This window comes from Echeneis naucrates, chromosome 15, assembly GCF_900963305.1.
Source record: "Echeneis naucrates chromosome 15, fEcheNa1.1, whole genome shotgun sequence".
Lineage (NCBI taxonomy): Eukaryota > Metazoa > Chordata > Actinopteri > Carangiformes > Echeneidae > Echeneis > Echeneis naucrates.
The window spans coordinates 10,882,221-10,902,594 of record NC_042525.1 but is presented as its reverse complement, the minus strand read 5'-3'; the positions used below and the strand labels follow the sequence as shown (position 1 = coordinate 10,902,594).

General features: G+C 40.0%; 1 protein-coding gene across 3 annotated transcripts; it reads left to right on the top strand.

Moving 5' to 3' along the window:
- The first annotated feature begins 699 nt into the window (after positions 1-699).
- slka (STE20-like kinase a) lies at positions 700-19,705 on the top strand. Of its 3 annotated transcripts, none has more exons than XM_029520748.1 (19): positions 700-1,357; positions 3,738-3,902; positions 6,394-6,442; positions 6,910-7,059; positions 7,870-7,942; positions 8,202-8,396; positions 8,595-8,676; positions 9,459-9,593; positions 9,767-10,978; positions 11,087-11,217; positions 12,240-12,363; positions 12,676-12,855; positions 15,786-15,857; positions 16,853-16,982; positions 17,291-17,415; positions 17,510-17,704; positions 18,189-18,314; positions 18,456-18,569; positions 18,686-19,705. In XM_029520748.1, exons 1-19 carry the CDS (start codon positions 1,208-1,210, stop codon positions 18,830-18,832), a joined length of 3,555 nt encoding a protein of 1,184 aa, XP_029376608.1. In that variant the 5' UTR covers positions 700-1,207; the 3' UTR covers positions 18,833-19,705. The 3 variants fall into 3 exon arrangements, with proteins under 3 accessions (XP_029376608.1, XP_029376607.1, XP_029376609.1); XM_029520747.1 differs by lacking the exon at positions 15,786-15,857 and adding an exon at positions 14,492-14,584; XM_029520749.1 differs by lacking the exon at positions 15,786-15,857 and having other exon boundaries at positions 701-1,357.
- Positions 19,706-20,374: the final 669 nt, after the last annotated feature.

Here is a 20,374-nt window from a genome sequence, read left to right as displayed (position 1 = left end):
TACAAGGTGAAAACACCAACCATGCTGTCAGCTGGTGATAAAGGGTGTGAGGAGGACATTCAAATTCATTCATCAAAGGCACTTTGAGTAAATGTTATTGGTAACAACATTATAACTGATGACTGCAAGTTTAGTCTGCATCATTTCACTGCTGATGCCACAGTGAGGGGGTTAAATGAAACTCAGATGTGAAATAAATAAATATTCCCCTCCTTATTACAAGCAGTCTATGTGTGTGTGGGGTTGAGGAAGGCAGGGGCTGGGTCGCTGAGTAGAGCACGTCCGGATGAAATCCAGGAAATAGACGGTCACCCTTCCGCGTCAAGCCCACTCTTTATAGCCCGACCCACCCGGAAACGGGGATGTTTCGTGTCCAACGTGTTTTTTTTTTTTTTTTAATTTGTTTGTTAACTGATAACACTCCTTTGCAGCTGGACTACATAATGTGGATATAAGCCCCAGGGCTATGTTTCCATTCAGTCCAAGAAAAAAATGCAAAACGAAGTAAGCTAATTACGCTGCTGGCGTTAAACCAGTTACACACTACAAACACAGTTAAACACTACAACATCGGTCATTACACATCAATAAATATATTACCACTAATAGTACTCTTGCTAAATATGACGCGGGAAAGAGTTGTAATGTAAACAGTTTTGTTTTGAAGGATTTGAAGGCGGAAGTTCGCGTAGCTCCGGTCTGCTAACTTGACGCTAGTCTGCTAACTTCGGTGTGGTCAGCCGACCGAAACATGGCCAATTCCTGACCGTCCGGTTTTTGTTTGTTTTGGGGCGGTTGTTGTTGTTTCCCCCCCTCCTCCTCCTCCTCCTCGGTGACGTTTAATGACCGACATGTCGTGTTAGTCTCCCGGTGGCTAATTCGCTGTTTTGACTTTGAAACGGGAACACACTAACCGCCCCGCTCTTTCTCTGCCTTCCTCCGCCGTCTTATCTGCGTGAAGACGTCTAGCTACGATGTGACCGCCCGGCCGCCGCGCAGGAGGGGGCAGTTATCACCGACATTACCTCGGCCGGATGGCTCCGACGGCAGTCCGTCCGCCTCCGTCTAACGCCTGAATGCGGCCACCTCCATAGACATTTTTTTTTTTGAGCCCCGCTTCGGGAGGGACCGCTATTTTGTTTCCGCGGCGGAAATAACCGACCAGACCGCATTTTCCCCGGCGCAGTTAGCTGACACCCGAGGAAAGATGTCCTTCTTCAATTTTCGGAAGATCTTCAAGTTGGGACCCGACAAGAAGAAGAAGCAGTACGAGCACGTGCACAGAGACGTCAACCCGGAGGAAATTTGGGATATCATCGGGGAACTGGGAGATGGTGCATTTGGTAAAGTGTACAAGGTAATACAGCACATCCGCTGTGTGTGTGTTTTTTTTATTTCCATTATGTGCCATTTTGTTACAAGTAGGTGTTGAATTATATTGTTAAAACTACCACAGTGGCAGCACACATCCTGTCGATCTCCTCGTTGGGTACTGCAGCCCGGTTAAATTATTCCTCCTACCTGCCTCGGCATTTATGTTGAGTCAACGTTAACAGACCAGAGCTGGAGATCAGCTGTGTTTAGTGACGGCACGAAAATTCATCCTGTGACTGTGTTGTGTGTATTTTTCCCCTTTTGGATCGTACAGTGTCGTGTTGAAAAAATATGACTTTGCCATGTCATTGGGTGGCACTTGGTGTCAAACTGGTGCAGGTGTGGTACGCTTTGCCACAAGGAGCATCACCTCAAGATTGGCAATCAGGGTTGACACAAGTAACGAGAATCCTGACAGGTATTGGCAGTTTGGGCAAAAAGGACTTTTTTCAAGCAAGGGCAAGTTTCTCACTCACTGTGGCCCGTGTTTGTTGACTTTGGTGTTTGTCACTGAAGCTTTGTGTGATCTCTATCTTTCACTTAGACATTGTGTACATTGAAATTGGATGGCCAGGTGTGGCAATACCCACAACACCACTACAGTTTAATGGAATTTCACATGACCTCAAAACAAATCTTAACTTTATGGAGCTCTTATGATACAAGTTTAGATGAGTCTGATAACCAAAGAGGGATTATTTACTTCTTATAAGGCTTTAGTTTATGTAGGATTGCAATATATCGATTTAGATTAATTGTTTTGTGTCCAACACTACAGACTTGCACTTAGTTCATATTGTTTTTGTGTCTGAATGGAGGGTAAATAGGCCTTCTTTTATTTCCTTTTTTTTTTTTAAACAGAAATGTGTTGGTAAACAAACAATTCCAAAATTGCAAATGTTGGGCTATTCTAATTGTCTAATGAAAATTAGTTTCATGGGAGGCTTCATCTCTTAATTAACACTGTTGATTTGACTGATCCCAGTTTCACATTGTGCTTCCTCAATCACACGTGGTCAAAATGTAATTAATGGTTAACAAATCTTGATTTTCCGGTGTCTGACTGTAATTAACTAGTCAACTAATTGCAGTGCAAACCTGAATACTCTCACACATGTCAGGCTGACATGTGTGAGAGTTTGTCGCATTTGGGTGTGGTGACAAAAATTGCCAAAGTCTGAATTATCTTTCTGAAAAGGGATCCAACTTTTGTTGAGACCAAACAATCAGTCTTTACATCATTCTGTTCAGGCAGCAGTTATTTATTTTGAAAGCGTGAGATAAAGCATTTAATGCATTAAGGACTTAATTTAAACATGATTAAACATGATTATGCCAGCCAGAAACACTTTAATTTTATCTGTCTCAAAAGACCATTTATTTATTGAATTTAGAAAAGTGTTAAATATCAACTGCATAATGACCCAAGGTACCCAGAGATAAGACTTTAGTAGTTGAAATGATAGACATGTTATCAGCTGGCTCTCCATGATGAAAAAGGACAATCTGCATATGCATTACTGATGGCCTTTGCGAGACAGGCATTGGCCAGTGCAAAGGAAAAGAGACAGGGAGTGTGTTAGGTCAGAACTGTGTAAATATAGGAACTGACACACAGCAGCAGTTTCTCCTAACAGCTCCCTCCCATTTTGTTTCTTTAACTCACAAAGATTGTGTTGGTATTTGTAAATATTTAGGCCCATAGCTGGCCTTGAAATAACTTCTCAGCTACTTGTTTTATTGGATGGGTGTGGTAAATTTGGTGTTTTGAGTACAGGCCAAGATTTTGAGGCTTTTCTTACCAATATAAACACTCAAGCCATGTCCCTTTTCAGAAACCCACTAAATCATAACTTTACTCAGCTTACTCTTTTTAAAACTGCTGCAGGGACTTGACATTTCATCTTGCAGCAGGTGTTTCAAAATGAAATGAAACAAAGAAGAAAGCAGGAAGAGAAGGGCAGGAAATAAGCAAGTTTCACAAGCTGAGTTCCTATGAGTAGTTTGGAAGATGAGTGGGTGTATTGTCAATATTTTTACTTTAGACAGGTTCTGTGTTTTTTGTTTTTTTTTTTCCTGATGGCAAATTTCCTTCTCAGAGTATACCATCATGTTATCATAGAGTCTCTAAAAGGTTGCCTTCAGCCACACAAGCCAAAAGAGCTCCTTTGCTTATTTCTCTGCCTCCAGAATGGCCTTCATCTTGAAATTTAATTGCCAATGTTCATGATTGTTCTCCAACAAAGACAATCATTTGATAGGGTTCTGTTTTCTTGATCACTTAACATTATGTTGGAAGAAAATACAATGCAATTATATTATTATATTATTTTTATTTTTGTCATTTTGAATTTTGCCTTCAGGCTCAGAACAAGCAGAATGGGACTCTTGCTGCTGCCAAGGTTATTGACACAAAGACAGAAGATGAATTGGAAGATTACATGGTCGAAATTGACATTTTGGCCTCTTGTGACCACCATTACATTGTCAAATTGCTGGATGCCTTCTATTATGAAGGCAAGCTTTGGGTAAGTAAGCAACTGCCTGACTGAGATAACTGTGTGTATGTACAGCTGTTAATTTGATGCCAAGGAGGTGCAGATATTGGGACCCAGTAGGGAAGGGTGATAAATTGATTTCATCCATTAATTCAAATTTGTAGTTTAGGTTAATTTGTTTTGAATAAAAATTGGTTTTCAATACTTCAGAGTGGGCTGAGTTCGTCGTTTTCTGATGTGACTCATACAAGTGCACTGATATGCATTTGTGTTTGCATTCTTGAACAGCTACGTTAAACAACTCCACTTGGTGTCAGACTTTGTGGGAAAACACAAAATAAGAAATAAAAACTTTTTACACTTCACCACTCTCACCGAGAGGGGAAAATTGTATTAAACTCCCAGAAGGGATAAATCAAAACAAAAGCAAAAGTTGGTATGAATAATTTCTTTGTGATTTTTAGTCTGTTCTTGAGAAGGAAAGAAAAATCTATTAAAGTTATAAGTGGAGCTTGGTGTGTAAAATTGGATATTTTATTTTTAAGCCATATTGCCCCGCTGTAGGACCCAGTCACACACGAGGACACTCAAATTCACTACAAGACATTTTTTGTTTGGCCATTTCTCAAAAAAATTATTATTCACTTAAAGGATAATAGCTCTGCATATTAGTCATCTTCCACTGAAGAGTTTTATACCAACCATTTGCCACAGTTGGAGGCTTGTAAGAGGCTTAGACTGCATGGTGTACCATAGGATTGCCTGACCTCCCAGACTTCAAAGGTTGCATTCTTGGAAGAAATGCAGTATTACCATCATCTCATTACAACAATGTAGTTATATTTATTATTTTAGCAATATGTTTCTGCATTGTTGGTTCAGGAATTCTGTGATAACATTTGCAGCCTCTGACTCCAAGCTGAACACCCAAATTTTTTTACTGTATTCTTGCCCAAATTGTCAGCAGTGAGTGTAGTTTTGTTATTGTGATGAAACGGTTAACTTTTCCATCCCCTTTCTTGAAATACTACTTTGTCAACTTCCCTAACAAGCAATTTAACTGTGAGCATAAGTGCAGTTTTCATACATGGTCAGTAGATCTCTTCTTGTGCAGTTAGAAGCCTCACAACAATTAGGTCCTGGCAGGCGGTGTCATGTGACTGTCCCTTGTGGGTTGGCTGCATCTATGGGAAGATAATGGAGTAGTTTTGGTGGCTGGAGAAAGTGTCGGTGAATAATTCAGAGCTGCATGCAGGTCATCAACCCCTGGCATCAAGGGTTTAAGCAGCATGAGGAATGTGCAACTGTCTCTACTTTATGCATGTTGGGCAATGAGTTAATTTATGACATCTTCCTGTTTTTAGTTTGTTTTTTACCAAAGAATAATCAAGGGAAATATTTTGATTAAAGAATTCATATTCGTGCACGATGTTCAATTTTAACTTGAGAATACTGACAATTTGGAATGAGAATGATACAATACTGTAAATTGGTATGCATTACACATATAGTCCTCAAGCAGGGGGTGGTGCGCATTTGTAGCTTTGATTGATTTTTTTTTTCTGTCATCTGATACAATGAGCTGCCAAGTATCATATCAGCAAATCCAATATAGATGAAGTGGTGGTCTCATACATTACATCCACTATTACAACTGAGGTTAGAGGATAGGCAGTTTTACATCTCAATAACATTATCAGGGAGCAGTGTTATGCTTACCTAATGGACTGTGGCTTCATATAGTGAACTTTTAATGTCTTTGTTTGATTAGCAGCAGCTCACCTGGTTAAAGCATGTCACAAGATTTCTATTATAATGAAAGCACCTCTGCTGTGTATTGCATTACATGCTCAAGCCTAAACGTTTAGTTTTAAGTGGAGTATTGTGTAAACCTTTTCTTTATTGACTAATGTGTAAGGCGAATGTTGGCTTAATTTGTCAGAATATTTGTCTTTAGTTATTCCTTGAACAGAAATAATGTGTTTTTAAACATAGTATAAGTGGCTTCATCTCTCAAGGTCGATGTCAGCTGAAGGCGTTATCTCCCAAATTTACTTAAACGGTTACCAAAATGAGGAAATGACTTTTTACAGTTATGAAATATCCTGAATGTGAGTCGTATGTAGCTATACAAGTGAAGCATTTCTTATGTAAAAAAAAAATTCAAATAATTATTTAGGAGAACCTCCTGTTTACATCTAGAGCTGATACTAATATTCTGATCCAACAAACAAAGCCGGTCTTTATATGGATAAAGCAGATGTGGGAAGGGTCAGTATGGATGTTTAGTGTCTGACTGATTACCTTTTTGAAATTTCTGTACAATGTAATGAATAACAAAGAACAGGGATGCTGATGTTTTTCTCATAAAGGCCATGTTATTCACCTAATGTGGACACCAGTTTCTTCTTATAGCAAATAATATTATGTTTTACAACAGTACAACTCCAACTTCATTATATGGCAATACATATTATGGTGTTTGTTTTGTGTTCCACTTTGTTTTGTGTTACCATGACAGATTCTGATCGAGTTTTGTGCAGGCGGCGCAGTGGATGCCATCATGCTAGGTGGGTCCAAGTTCACTGGAGGGAACAGAAAAACACTGTAAAGTTCTGGTGCTTTTTTGCTCCATCTTTGAACGCCAACTCTTTTTATTCCACTAAGAACCCTCTGTGGGATTTTTTCCCTTTGCTCAGTCAGACACCAATCCAACTGTGTAATTATTGTAGCTCAGATTCCAAGGAGTGGTTAGTCCAATTCTAATGTCTGCAGTTTTTCTCCTACTTTCAAGCCTGAATCAACACCTTACAACTTTTTCTTACATTGAATCAGCAGAATAAAGAGGTTACTCCCTAGTTTATCTGGTTCTATATGCTATACAATATGAGGGGACTATTGGATACCATCCAACCATCACATTGTTAATCTATTTGAGTGGTGTTGTCTGTATTTTAGCATGACAAAAAGTGCAGTAATGACAAATGATCTAGAAAAAATGTGCCTTCTAAATTATCAATGTGCATGTTTGCCCCAGAACTTGAGAGGGCCTTGACTGAGCCTCAGATCCGTGTGGTGTGTAAGCAGACCTTGGAGGCCTTGATTTACCTCCATGAGAACAAGGTCATCCACAGAGACTTGAAAGCTGGCAACATTCTTCTGTCCTTGGATGGAGATGTGAAACTGGGTAAAAAACAACTCTGATCGTTTGCTCCCGTGTTTGCTATTTTCATATTCCACTAAAAGTGAAGGATTTTTTTGGAAAGATCACTTGTGTTCCAGCTAAGCATCCCTAAAGCTATTTTTTAAAGGATACTAACGATACTAACTGGATGATTTATTCGCCTTTTTTTCTGACAGTTGTTTGACTTTAATGGCCATTCAGAACCATCCTGCTGGTTAACACTAATAGGCTTAAAAGGCTAATTAGCAGAGTTAGTTGTGGATCCTTTTGCCATCAGTGCCATCACACAAATAAGTGTTTGTTTTCTATAACCCCAAATATGCCACTTGCATAGTGAAGATGATGCACTGAATAGGTTCTGTAATATTCAAGAAGTGCCAAAATCCATGTTCTAACTGTAGCATCTATACTGGATCCACAATAATTCATGTTCTGTAGGCAGAGGGTCATGATGGAGCCTGACAATAATCATCAGGTAGTCACCAGGGACTTAATAATAGATACCTCTTTGCCTCTAATGTGTACAAAGTCTAAGTCATGCTTGATCAAGAGAATGTGCTTAAAGAGTTTCACAGCATGAATCAACTGGCACTGATGATGTATAGATGGGATTATGAAGGATAGTTTATACTCATATAAAGGGTTTGCATAAGGAATCCAAATGCCGAGTAGTTAAAAGGAAATGGTGCTGTAAATGCTCTGTTTAAAATGTGCTCAATTCCATGACTTATTTTCAAATTAATTTGCTATGTCATTTATTAGAATGAATTTGATTCTCTCATACAAAGAGTCATAATTAATTTGTACTTTCAGCGGACTTTGGGGTGTCTGCTAAAAATACTAAGACGCTACAGCGAAGAGATTCATTCATCGGCACTCCATACTGGTGAGTCATTCACCCATGTCTGTGCAATAGCGGTTTGAAAGAGTCTCACTGTTTGGGGTGATGCAATTTCTGCATGGTGTCGCAAAACCTGTCATGGGATAACATAAAAAGCTGAGCTGAGCAACTTCATGCACTTGAGTGTTGAATTACCTCAACATTTAATTCTTATCTTTTCAATTCCAAACCAAAATCCATATGCGTATTTGTTTGTTTCACTCAGCTCAAAATGTGCTTAATGCATGAACTCTGATTTTTGCAGGATGGCTCCAGAGGTAGTAATGTGCGAGACCTCCAAGGACCGCCCATATGACTACAAAGCTGATATCTGGTCCCTCGGGGTAACCCTGATAGAGCTGGCACAAATTGAGCCACCCAACCACGAGATGAATCCCATGAGAGTGCTGCTGAAAATAGCCAAGTCCGAGCCGCCCACACTCATGCATCCCTCTCGCTGGTGAGATGGTGTTTGGGTGATAACTAGAGAGGTGCCACTGGAATGTTTCCGCTTGGGAGATTAGAATATAATGACTCTAATGTTTTGAGTAGATAGTTACAAGGTGAATAATGGTATTTATTTGGTTCCGTAACGCGGGGCCAAAGTTACTCTGTTATGCAGCAAATTAACTCTTTCATTATTATTTAATCTTGATAGGTCACCAGAATTCAGTGACTTTCTACGGAAAGCACTTGATAAGAATGTGGACAATAGGTGGAGCGCAGTACAACTTTTACAGGTGAGCTGCCTTGTTTCACTTTGACACGACTGTTATCTCTTAGTAGGCAAACACCTACACAGCCTTGGAAATAACCCAAAGAATGCATACACACTAAGGCAAAGACTCTAAATGTGAATGTGTCATATTTCAACGCTCAGTATTAAGTTCAAATTAAAAGAAGTCTGTTGGGCATAATTTTTCTCAGCAGTCTGAAATGCTGGTCTGGAGAAGGGGTGTTGAAATGGAGGGATCATAATAACTTATATATGAGAATTTGTAATTGTTAATTATTACTCATTACTCTTTGTTCTTATCATGGAAAATGTAAGAGTGTCTTTATAAGTACATAACATAGCTTTTGAAAAAGAATGTGTATCTAAAAGAAGTGTTCATTTAGAAAAAGAAACGTTTACCTAATTCCTACTTAGTTTCTACTTTTTTGTCTGTTTTTTTTTTTTTTCTCTTTCCCTGGTTTGTACCACTATCCTCACTTTCTCAGACATCTATTGTCTTGTCTTTTCCATGTTTGCATCTCATTCACTGACTCAAGTCAAAATGACTAACCAACTGACTAACAGACCAGTGCTGTTAAAGTAAAAACACCCTCTCAAAGTGGAATAATTCTTAATCATTTTTGGGAGACAATTTTCAGTCCAGATTGTGGTCTGTCTGTTTTTGGCCTCTTATTATAGACATAGTCATTTTCTGTTTTGCTGGTTGTGCCTTTATTTGATTCAGTTTGACAGATTCTGAAGGATAAAGATCTCAATTCAATCTTGTATCACTGTCCATGTACATAGCATCCCTTTGTCACCAGCGTCACTGATAGCAAACCTCTTCGAGAACTCATAGCTGAGGCAAAAGCTGAAGTCACAGAGGAGATTGAGGACAGTAAAGAGGAAGAGGAGGAGGAGGAGGAACCTGATACATCTCTCGTATGTACTTTTATGCGAGTTACTGTATTTACATATACCAATCACAGTAGTCAAGCAAATGTAAAAAAAGAAAAAAATACACACTTTATATGAACTTTGACAGTCACTCTTAATATTTTGTGAAAAACATAACATAATCAAAGTTTGTTTTGACTCACATATATTTGACTCAGGCTCCTTCTGGACACAAGCGAGCACCATCAGATACCAGTGTTGCCAGCTCAGAGGATGACAAAATCCCACCAACTCCCTCCACGCTGGAATCTGTTACAGAAAAGACAGAAGCAGAGCCTGCTGAGGATCATACTAGTGATAAGCCCTCTGATGAAGGACTTCAAGCAAGTGAGGAGGTCAAAACTGAAGAGGAAAAACTCACTGAGGTGTCTAATGCCATTAATGAAGACCTGCCTTCTAGAATAGTTGAGCCCAGCAAGGACTTAGTCCCTCAAGATGTCCCTGATGCTAAACAAGAAGATAGTCAAGCTGAAGAGATTCCTGCTGAGTTTGTATCACAGTCAGAAGAACCTGTTGATATACAAATTGTCACAGATGGTACTGAAACAGACGTGGAACAGAAGGAGACACAAGAAGAGACTCAAGCAACAGAAGAAGATAGAACACTTCAGGAAGTGACAGAGGAACAAGGTACAGAAGGAATCAGGGACTCACAGGAGAAACCCAAAGATACACCAGAGGAACCAGAATCCATATCAGGAGAAGGAGCACAGACAGGAGAGGAAAGCAGAGAATCAGATGAAGTGATGCCTCAAAACAAAGTGGCACAGGACAGGATGGAAGATACACCTAATGACTCAGATGTACATGTAGAACCAGAGAATATAGAACCAAATGTAATGGATACAAACATGAATGGGGTCACAGACACAAAATCAAGTGTGGATGAGCCCCCCACCAACACTATGGTGGAAAAGGAGGTTATAGAAAGTCCGATACTGGTAAAGCCTGATGATGAGGTCCCTGAAGAGGAAGAGAAGGCTGAACAGGAGAATCAGACCAGAGAGGAACTTGAACCAGAGACACAGGCACCACCTGAAATCATTAATGGAGTCAGCGGTGAAGTCAGAGACACCTCTGAGAATTCAGAACAAGTTGAGCCACCTGAAGATATTTCTGCGAAGGAAGATGAGGACAAATTGACCCCTGCTGAAGAGAGCACCTCCCAAGATGCTGTCTCTGTCCAAGAGAGTGAAACAGATTCAGAGACCAAAATAGAAAAAGGAAGTCATGCTGTGTCCAAACCAGATGTGGAGAAGGACTCTGACTCTGGGAGCAGTTCAGCTGCTGATAGCAACAGCCTTGACCTCAATCTATCCATTTCCAGCTTCCTGTCCAAGACAAAAGAAGGGGGCTCTATTTCTATGCAGGTAACAGAATCTTTGAATCACTTATTACCTTAATTGTGAATTTATCAACATTATCTAGAATCTTGGTTTTAATAATTTCTCTTAAAAATGTGCCCGTTTGTTCTGTAGGAGTCAAAACGTCAGAAGAAGACTCTGAAGAAGACTCGTAAGTTTATGGTGGATGGTGTGGAGGTCAGTGTGACGACATCAAAGATAGTGACAGATAAAGACACCAAGAGTGAAGAGATGAGGTTCCTAAGGTATTGCCTGTTTCCAATCTTCTTGCCATACTCTAAATGTGGAGCATGACCCATTTAACATGTCTGCCTTAAATAGTTACTGTTCATTTCACAACTCCCACAGCTTTTCCAAATGCCAGATGGGTTATCACCCGTGATGAATGATGCATTATCCTAATGTCATCTCCCATGTTGCCTTTTAAAGACATGAGACATGCTGATCCTACTGTTTATACAAGTGCTGTGCTGACTGTTTGCGGTGAGGCTCATGGCCTTAAGGTAGAGTTAGTAGTGCTGGAGAACGGATTTACATATTAGAAAACAGATACGCCCCTTTCACCCACATGTTCATGGGCATACATTGCCAAAGTTTCTTACCACATAATCCAGTGCTTCATAGATATTTAACTTAATTGACGGCATCACCTGCTTTGTGAATAACCAGTGGTTTTAGCTATCACAGCAGGTTAACAAAGAACACCAACATATAACTGAGCCTACCTATGTTACCCATCCTGGCCCTAAGTGCTCTTCACCTTTTCCTATATATCACTTTTTTTTTTTTTTTTTAAGTTTTGTACTGGTGACTTTCTCCTCCATGCTTTCTCGTTTCTTCATTTCTCCAACACGGTTATGCTGCAGAGTATACATGATGGGACAGCCACTGATAGAGGTTTTTTGTTCACAGTTGTTTTAGCCACCTCTACACTTATCTCTAGTTTGCAGTCAATCAATTCCATTTCAAACTCCACATGGTCTGGCAGCAATAATAGGGTAGAGTGCTCCTTGTTCCCTAAATTGGCACTGTCTGTTAGTCCTACTGTTTTTTCCTCTTACCCTCCCATGAACGTTTTTACTGGTTGACTGCTTTTTTCAAGGGGGGGGGATATTTGCGAGTACGGCAAAATAAACAATATTAGCACACCAGGCACAGTCTCCTGTGCAATATGAGTATTGGCAGAATCCTACCTCCTTAATGACAAACTATTGAATTTAAAATTGGTAAATTTGGTGGCATTGCACTGTTGTTGTGGTTTCCTCAGACGGCAGGAGTTGAGAGAGCTGCGCCTCCTGCAAAAAGAGGAGCACAGAGCCCTGCAGCAACTAAACAACAAGCTGCAGCAGCAGAGAGAGCAGATCTACCGCCGCTTTGAACAGGAAACTACTGTGAGTCACTTTCTCATACTGCAGTGGTGTGATGTGTGTGTTTATCAAAGTTGATCTATATCTGAAGGAGGGAATTGATGAGTTCTCATTTATTATTTTTACTATGAGGGACAGGTCATTAGAAACTTTAATTTGACTTAAAATCAGACTGTTATACCTCCAGGTTAATATGGTGCCCCCTAATTAATTTTCCATTTCTCACTTAACAGTGTGGAAAACATCTTTGGGTGCTGTATTTATCTTTTGATATTATCAACATTAAAAGTTAGCTTGTTCTGGTTATACCATTGTCTGTTGATTCTGTCTGTGCAGGCTAAGAAGCGGCAGTATGACCAAGAAGTGGAAAATCTTGAGAAGAAGCAGAAGCAGACTATTGAGAGACTGGAACAGGATCACACCAGCCGGCTCCGAGATGAAGCCAAACGCATCAAATCAGATCAAGACAAAGAGCTCTCCAAGTTCCAAAACATGCTGAAGAACCGCAAGAAAGAGGTAAGGTCCTGTAAGACTTCTTCTGCATGGAAATGCCTGTTGTGGGTTGATCAGCTTAAGAGCAAGGGAAGACTTTGCTTCTCATAGATATGAGCTATTTAATAGTGCATGTATTAAACAGTTTAGTTGGTGGCTTATTTGGCTTGTTTTTTATTAATCCTATGGTGGGGTGCTTTTGTGTCTTGTGTGTGTGTGCAAATGATGGCAACAGGCAGACTTTGCCATCTTTCTTCTAGATGTCTCAAGCTTCATGTTGTCATATTCATTATTCATCTGCCGTGATGCTTCTGGTTGCTTCTGTAGTAATACAGTGCTCCAGAGTGTCTTTGTTATTTTGAGACAACTATGTAATAAAGGTTCAGGTCGAGGGTATTGTGATGCTGTGCAGGGCTTGGGATACTTGATTAGTCTTTTCTGCCTCTGTTTCTGCTTGGTAGCATGAAATGCTGTGTTGGATGTTTTGGGTGTGCTTGCAATTTTTAACTTATTCCTGCTTTATTAATGGCAGTTGTCAGTTGTGCTTTTTGATGTCTTGATGGCAGGGGTTAATGGCTCTGCTCATGCTGTGTGCAATTTGCTTTCTGGGCCACGTAAAAGTATATTTCCAGTATACTGAAAAACATGATTTTACTGCAGGTTTGCTTTAAGTGTTGTGCTTCAGCCTTTTGCTTTGTTCTTAGGTAGAGGCAAAATGATCAGATAATGTCCACTAATAAACTGTATTTTTTGTACTTTTTGGTTTCTTTATGCAAAATGTCTTGTTCCTGTGTATTGTAACTAACCATGCTTTCTGAATGAGTGTGTGAGGTGGCTTTGGTTATGTGACAGCCGAATTTTGAAGATTTTTCCACGTGGTGTTGGGTTCATTTGGGATAATCTGTTATTTAAAAGTTCTGCATCAGAGTAACTGACACGGAAGACTCTTTAAAAACAACAAGCTGCAACAAGTAGATCAATAAATATTCTGATAATCAGTTCATCCAACTTTTCAGGCAAAAATGTCAAATATCATTGTCCCAGTTCAAATGTAAGGATTTGTTACATGCCATTGTCTTACGTGATAGTAAACCATCCAACCCTCTTTGCTCCCCCCCCACTTTTTTTCTGACCTAAGTACGAAAAACATTTACAGGAAATTGATAAAATAATTCTTAATTGCAGCTATACTTTTGAATAAGTAGGGCGCTTTGAAGCATTTTATGTTTAAAATCTATTCTTTAAGTCATTCAGTTATAAATTCAACAGTCTCCAATTTAGGACTTTTAAACAACTGAAGTCATGGTTATGATGATAATAATTCCAACTCAGTTACTCTGATTTCTTAATATTGAGATTCAAAATAATTATCCTGATGGCTGTGGGAAACAAAGTAGTACAAGGAGAAGGTTTTTTTCAGACTAACAACTACCATATAGCTGTCAAATCTTTCTTTGAATCAAACCTTTTTCAAACTGACAGTCCTGACAATCTCTGAAAATCCACTAATCAAAAGCTGACTGACTAATCAGACTGATCCATTGGTGGCTGATGTGACATATCTTCTCAGAGTGGGCCTTGCATGTCTTTTACTCTTGCTAGCCCTCTTTATTAGATTTTCAGAATATACATCCACCACGTTTCTGCACGTACACTGTAGGTCAAACAGGAAGTTGGACAGTCACCCAAACACATGAGAAAAGAGCTCATGAAACGCTTAAAGGAGGACCTATCTGTCTTAAAGACTGCAGAGGTAAACTTTCACCTTCTGCTCTTACTCTGTGAAGGAGTAAGAGGTTACTTTACTTTTTCTCATCCTTTCTCTTCCTCTTGCCCTATGACCAGATTAATTCAACTGAGGTTTATTCATATGCGCACATGCTAAAGAATCGCTGTGTCTGTAATTACTCCTTATTCTAACTAACCAACATGACAGTCCATATAAGTGATAGAACTACAGAAAATTGTGTGTCACCCAACAGTTTACCTGGTTACACTGAATTTCACTCTAATATATATATGGTGAAATTAAGCCATTATGGACAAACATATAAATCAATAGCAATAGCAATTCTTTGTCGATTTTGGATTCACAGAACTGTAGGGTCAGTGTGACAAAGTACTTTGAGCTGCTACGTATAATTTGCTCCTTTTAGATTATTTTGTTTGCGAGTGGTTTCTCAGTCAAGTTTCCAGATAATGTAGAGCATAATGTGTAGATAAACTCTGTTTCATATTGCACATTTACAGTCTTATCCAATCCATTACAGCTATTTTGTTGACAGTCAGAGGTGTGAAGTCCATTATGTTTTAGCATTAAGATCATAATGCATCAGTCCACACCTCCCAATGAAACACTTGACTCCTGAGATTATGTATATGGAAATGACATTAAGTAACAGCTGTCAGTGGTGATACGGCTGATGATGACTGACAAGCAACTGCTCTGAAATCGGTACTCACTGCAGAGAACCTTGTCAATCTGCCCTGAGGAAACGCTGAAACAACGAAGGAGAGAGCAATTGCAGACACAGCTTTTTGTTTCCCTCATAGTCATTTGCATTGAAAGCCTTTTCAAACTAGGTGCATCTTACAAGAAATTAGATCAAAGTAATGTGGACAGAGGCTTCCTTTTCTTGAAAAGGTAACTCAGAATATTAACACTCCACCAGTGAGAAGCATGAAAAGTAACGAAATTGCTCTCTTGCAAGATGGATTAAACTGAAATGCTGGAATAGAAATATTAATAACTAATGAACTGACTTCCTCCTAACTTTCATGCAGAAATGCGCTGTGAGCCTTAATCACAGCAATACTCCCTACGTGGAAAGGGCCATCTCTTACATAACTTAGGAAGAATCAGTGTGTTTGTGTGTGAGAATGAAAGATCCCCAGCCTGCCGTGTGCTCTCTGTCCCTGATCAGGGCGAGTGCGCTGTGTGCTCTCCTCCACAGGCAGTGGCCCAGGTTATGATACAGTCTTTTCAGTTGTCCTCATGTGCACTCTTCAACGCTCAGATGCAGGATGTAAGTCCCCTCACCCCACTCCCGCCCTGGTTCTCTCAATCTATGACCCATACTTAGATGTGTGCGAAGTGTTAGGGATCGTTTTTGATGGTTTTGTTGCATTGTAAATGATGACACATTTAAGCATGGGCGTTTTATTTTGTTATTTTTTTTGAGTGTTGTTATCACTGTGTTTGTGCAGTGGTTCTCTCTTTCTTCTCCTTGCGCTCAGTACCTTTTCTTCCACCAATCCACAAATGTTCTGCATCTAGTCTGTTTAGTATATATGGTTTTATTTTCAAATATAGTTGCATTGAATTAGACTGAGGCTAGGAGTAAGTGGCCTGTCCCAGTGATGCTGCAGTTGTTGATCCCTTTCTGTCTGGTTCCATGTTTGTCTCTCATCAGTCAAGACTAACTGCCTCACAGGATTGACTTAAAAGCCACTGTTATTGGCAATTTTGTTTTTGTAGCACATTTAACTAACTTATAATCAATATTAGAATTCAACTATTAGAAATAGTATGAAAATCATAAAGTCAAGCACCACTGCTAAACTGAGTAGTGATTATGTCATCACCTATGCCTAATCATAGTAGAGCAATAGAAGCACATAATGAATAATTTGCTATCAGGTAAGTGTTATACATCTTTGGTTAAAGACACAAATGGAAGTTGCTTGTTTTTTAACGAGTCAGGTGTAATGTAGGCTGGATTCCGGACAATGTGAATGTCAATATAGATGTTGTCTTACATAAAACTGTAAATCTGACACTCTACTGAACTGTTAACTTCTCTTTCTTTCTCTCTTCACCTCCATTGTGGATCGTTGCTATCCATGATCTCTGAGTGTCTCCTCTCCTGATTCCAGTTGATGATGTAACATCTTACTGCTCTGTTGTTTTGTTGAACAAGATTTTGACATTTTATGCTGCACCCTCTCTCTGCTCTTGGCTGTCCCTCTGTGTTATGTCCATGGCTTCCTCTGGCTGCTTCCCCTCTCTCTGGCTCCCCAGGAGCAGGAGTTCCTACAAAAGCAGCAGCAAGACCTAGATGGAGCTCTAAAGAAAATCATCCAGCAGCATAAAGTAGAGATCGCCACAATTGAGAAAGACTGCCTCAACCACAAGCAGCAGCTAATGAGAGGTAGGAAGTGAAGAAAAGCGTCTTTTATTTCTTAGTGATGCATCTGGCTCTGATTTGAAGTACCATATTAGGATCCCTTTGTTAACAAACCATGCTGAGACGATTCAAAGTTTTAAAAACAAACAAGGCAACATGGTGTGATGGCTTACCTCAAGTATCCCACTGTCCATTCTTGTAACAAACATGAAACCAGTTGCAGCCTGAAAGGTAGAAAAAAGTCAAACACAGTTTGTTAGCACATGAGCTTGTCGAAACGGTTGAATGTCTGATAACGTGTTTTTCTTTGCATCTGTACACCCGTTTTGCAGCTCGAGAAGCAGCCATGTGGGAATTGGAGGAGCGCCACCTGCAGGAGAAGCACCAGCAGCTTAAGCAGCAGCTGAAAGACCAGTACTTCCTACAAAGACACCAGCTGCTGAAAAGGCATGAAAAAGTAAGAGCTTGGCGAGAGCTACATGGGAGAATGTACAGTGTGGTGTAAACAAATTTGCTGAACTCACGCCTGTGTCGCTGTGTAACTTTCGCAGGAGATGGAACAGATGCAGCGTTACAACCAGCGGCTCATAGAGGAGATGAAGAACAAACAGACTCAAGAGAGAGTCCGCCTTCCCAAGATCCAGCGCAGCGAGGCCAAGACCCGCATGGCAATGTTCAAGAAGAGTCTCCGCATCACAGCCACTGCATCTGTCACCCCAGAGCAGGAGAGAGAACGGATAAAGCAGGTACAGACACTGAGAGTGGACCCCTGCTGCTGTTTAACACTTGAGGGAAGCAGTGATGGAACATGCATAGTCTACTTTTAGCAACACTGGCCTACAGTCACATCTAGTGAGTTTCCATTCCCATGTCACGAGTTTCCCTGGCACTGCCTCCTTAAAAATGATGTCAGTTTTCTTTTTTTTTTCTTTTTCTTTTTTTTTTTTTTTTTGTCAGATAAAACCAGTGCACAATCTTGGGGGCAGTAAAAAAAAAAAAAAGTTTGTAACGAAAAATAAGACATCATCTGACACACATAGAGGTTTTTTGTGATTTCAGTCAACTCCACACAACTTTGTGCTGACAACTGTACTGTGTGTTTATCTTGCCAGTTGTAAAAGCAGAATATTACCTCTCTTCCGGAAAGATACACCGCTCTGTAGTTTTATGTGGTGCAGTTTTATGAGTTCGAGGGAAGTGTCACTATTTCATTTTGTGTGTGTTGTCCAGTTTGCCTCTCAGGAGGAAAAGAGGCAGAAGAACGAGAGGCTCCATCAACACCAGAAACACGAGAACCAGATGAGAGATCTGCAGCTGCTGTGTGACTCAAACATCAGGGAGCTGCAGCAGCTACAGGTGGGACGGCAACACACGCACATGCAACCCACACAATGTTGATGCTCAAATTTTACGGCTGCGAAAACAAATAAACAGATAATGGCTTGTATCGAAGGATAAATGTAATCCTGTATATCCACGTATGGTGTTTCATTTCAGAATGAAAAGTGCCACCTTCTGATTGAACACGAGACCCAAAAGCTGAAGGAGCTGGATGAGGAGCACAGCCAGGAGATAAAGGAGTGGAGAGAGAGGCTCAGACCCAGGAAGAAGGTAGAATTAGAAACCGTCCGAAGTTTCACCGTGTCAAGCTCCTGCAGCTCTAACTTGGTTTGTCTGATGTAACTGAGGTGGCTGACTGAGTTGTTTGTATCTGCTGCCCCCTGCAGGCATTAGAGGACGAGTTCACACGGAAGCTCCAGGAGCAGGAAGTCTTCTTCAAGATGAGTGGTGAATCCGAATGCCTTAACCCCACCACCCAGAGCCGAGTATCCAAATTTTACCCCATCCCAAACCTGCACAACTCCGGTTCATAGCTTAATGTGTGTCTGTGGTGAAAAACAGACGCTTCCTGGTGGCACGACAGCATTTATCTGACCATTACTGAGTACAAAAAAGAAACAAGGAAAATGTCTTCACTGCTTTGATTCCACCATAAGACAGCATGATGTGCCTCCACATGCACTTAATCCATTTTTCTCACTTTGTTGAGAAGTTGTCCTATGGATAATATGCACTTTTGAGCATGTTCAAACCTAAAAAGTCTGTAGTTGATAGCTAAGGCCAATCATGCTTATCATATTATTGTAAGCAAAGCCATGCTACAGTATGAATGATCTCCAGTGCCTCGTATAAACCTTTCTCTGCATTTAGGCGCTTCCCTGAGTTTTCTACTGCGAACAGTAAATACAGTGCCCCCAGAGTGTGTTGCACTTAAATAACCGGTTATCATTTCCACCCATCACCACAAGATGTAGACAGTTTGTTTTTCTTCATTTCACATGAGCCGGTGGTTAAAGTCACCTCTGACACACTGTTTTCAAAGGGAGGTGCAGCGATGAGTCAGTGGATCTTGTTATGACTCGAGTGTAGTCTTTTGTGCGCAGTGTCTGTTGTTGCCATGAGAGTCCAAAATGACCATGCCAGTCGGGATCATTAGGCTGTGAGTTCAAAGGAAAAGGAATGTATTGTGTTGTGAGTGAAGCGTTACATGTCTGTACCTAAATATGAAGTTTAAGTCAATATTGTGCTTACCGTGAGGTTTACAGTCTGGGGAGATGAGTGAACAAAAATCGAACTATTGCTTTGGCACATAATTTCATTTTAGTCCTGTTCTCAAGCACACAACTCGACCCCCCCAACAACATAGGTGATCTGTTTCCTTCTGGAGAGTGATTTAAAAAAAAAAAGATTTTTTTTAAATATATCTATATCATTTTATCTTCTGGAGTTTATATCCAGTAGTGTTGTGCGGTATGGACACAATTATTTACTAAAGGAATGTAAAGCTGTTGATTTGCACTGTTTTGCCACATGAGGTAAAGGAGAAAATATGCAGTTGTAAGCTGTCAGTGTATTGACAGTGAGTCCCCTTTGTCTCACCCAAACTGGCTGAACTTCTGGAACATTTCTGCCTTTTTTTATTCTTATTATTTTTATGATTTTTCTTTGCTTTTCAAATATGCTCTTAGTATTTTATGACCACATCTAGTTTCGAAAACATGTATTCCTGATACGTTGATGCTGTAATCGCTCTTTATGGTGAGCTTTTTCTTTTGCTCATAACAGTGTTGTATGGAAGATAAAATGCTGTCAGTAACTGTACAAATTTCAAAGTATGAGGAGAAGTCCTTTGCTGTATTTCATGTGTATTAATGGTTCACAAAAAGAGACCTATTTCCAGATGAATATACTGGATTTGTTTATTTGGCCACAGCATATCATTAACGCATGTTTATGTCTCTATGCTGGCGTTAGCATTGAGTGTTTTGTCATGACTGCTGGAATTCTTATTGAAGTTATTGGAGACTGTGTCTTGTGAATTACACCATACGCCCCATAGATTTCAAATATTTTTT

What these genes read in the sequence shown, in the direction of transcription:
- slka (XM_029520747.1), top strand. Translation starts at nt 1,208, where the DNA reads ATGTCCTTCTTCAATTTTCGGAAGATCTTCAAGTTGGGACCCGACAAG. An exon ending in AGGAACCTGATACATCTCTC is followed by an intron (nt 9,594 to 9,766) that starts GTATGTACTTTT and finishes TATTTGACTCAG; the next exon opens with GCTCCTTCTGGACACAAGCG. An exon ending in TGCTGAAAAGGCATGAAAAA is followed by an intron (nt 17,416 to 17,509) that starts GTAAGAGCTTGG and finishes TAACTTTCGCAG; the next exon opens with GAGATGGAACAGATGCAGCG.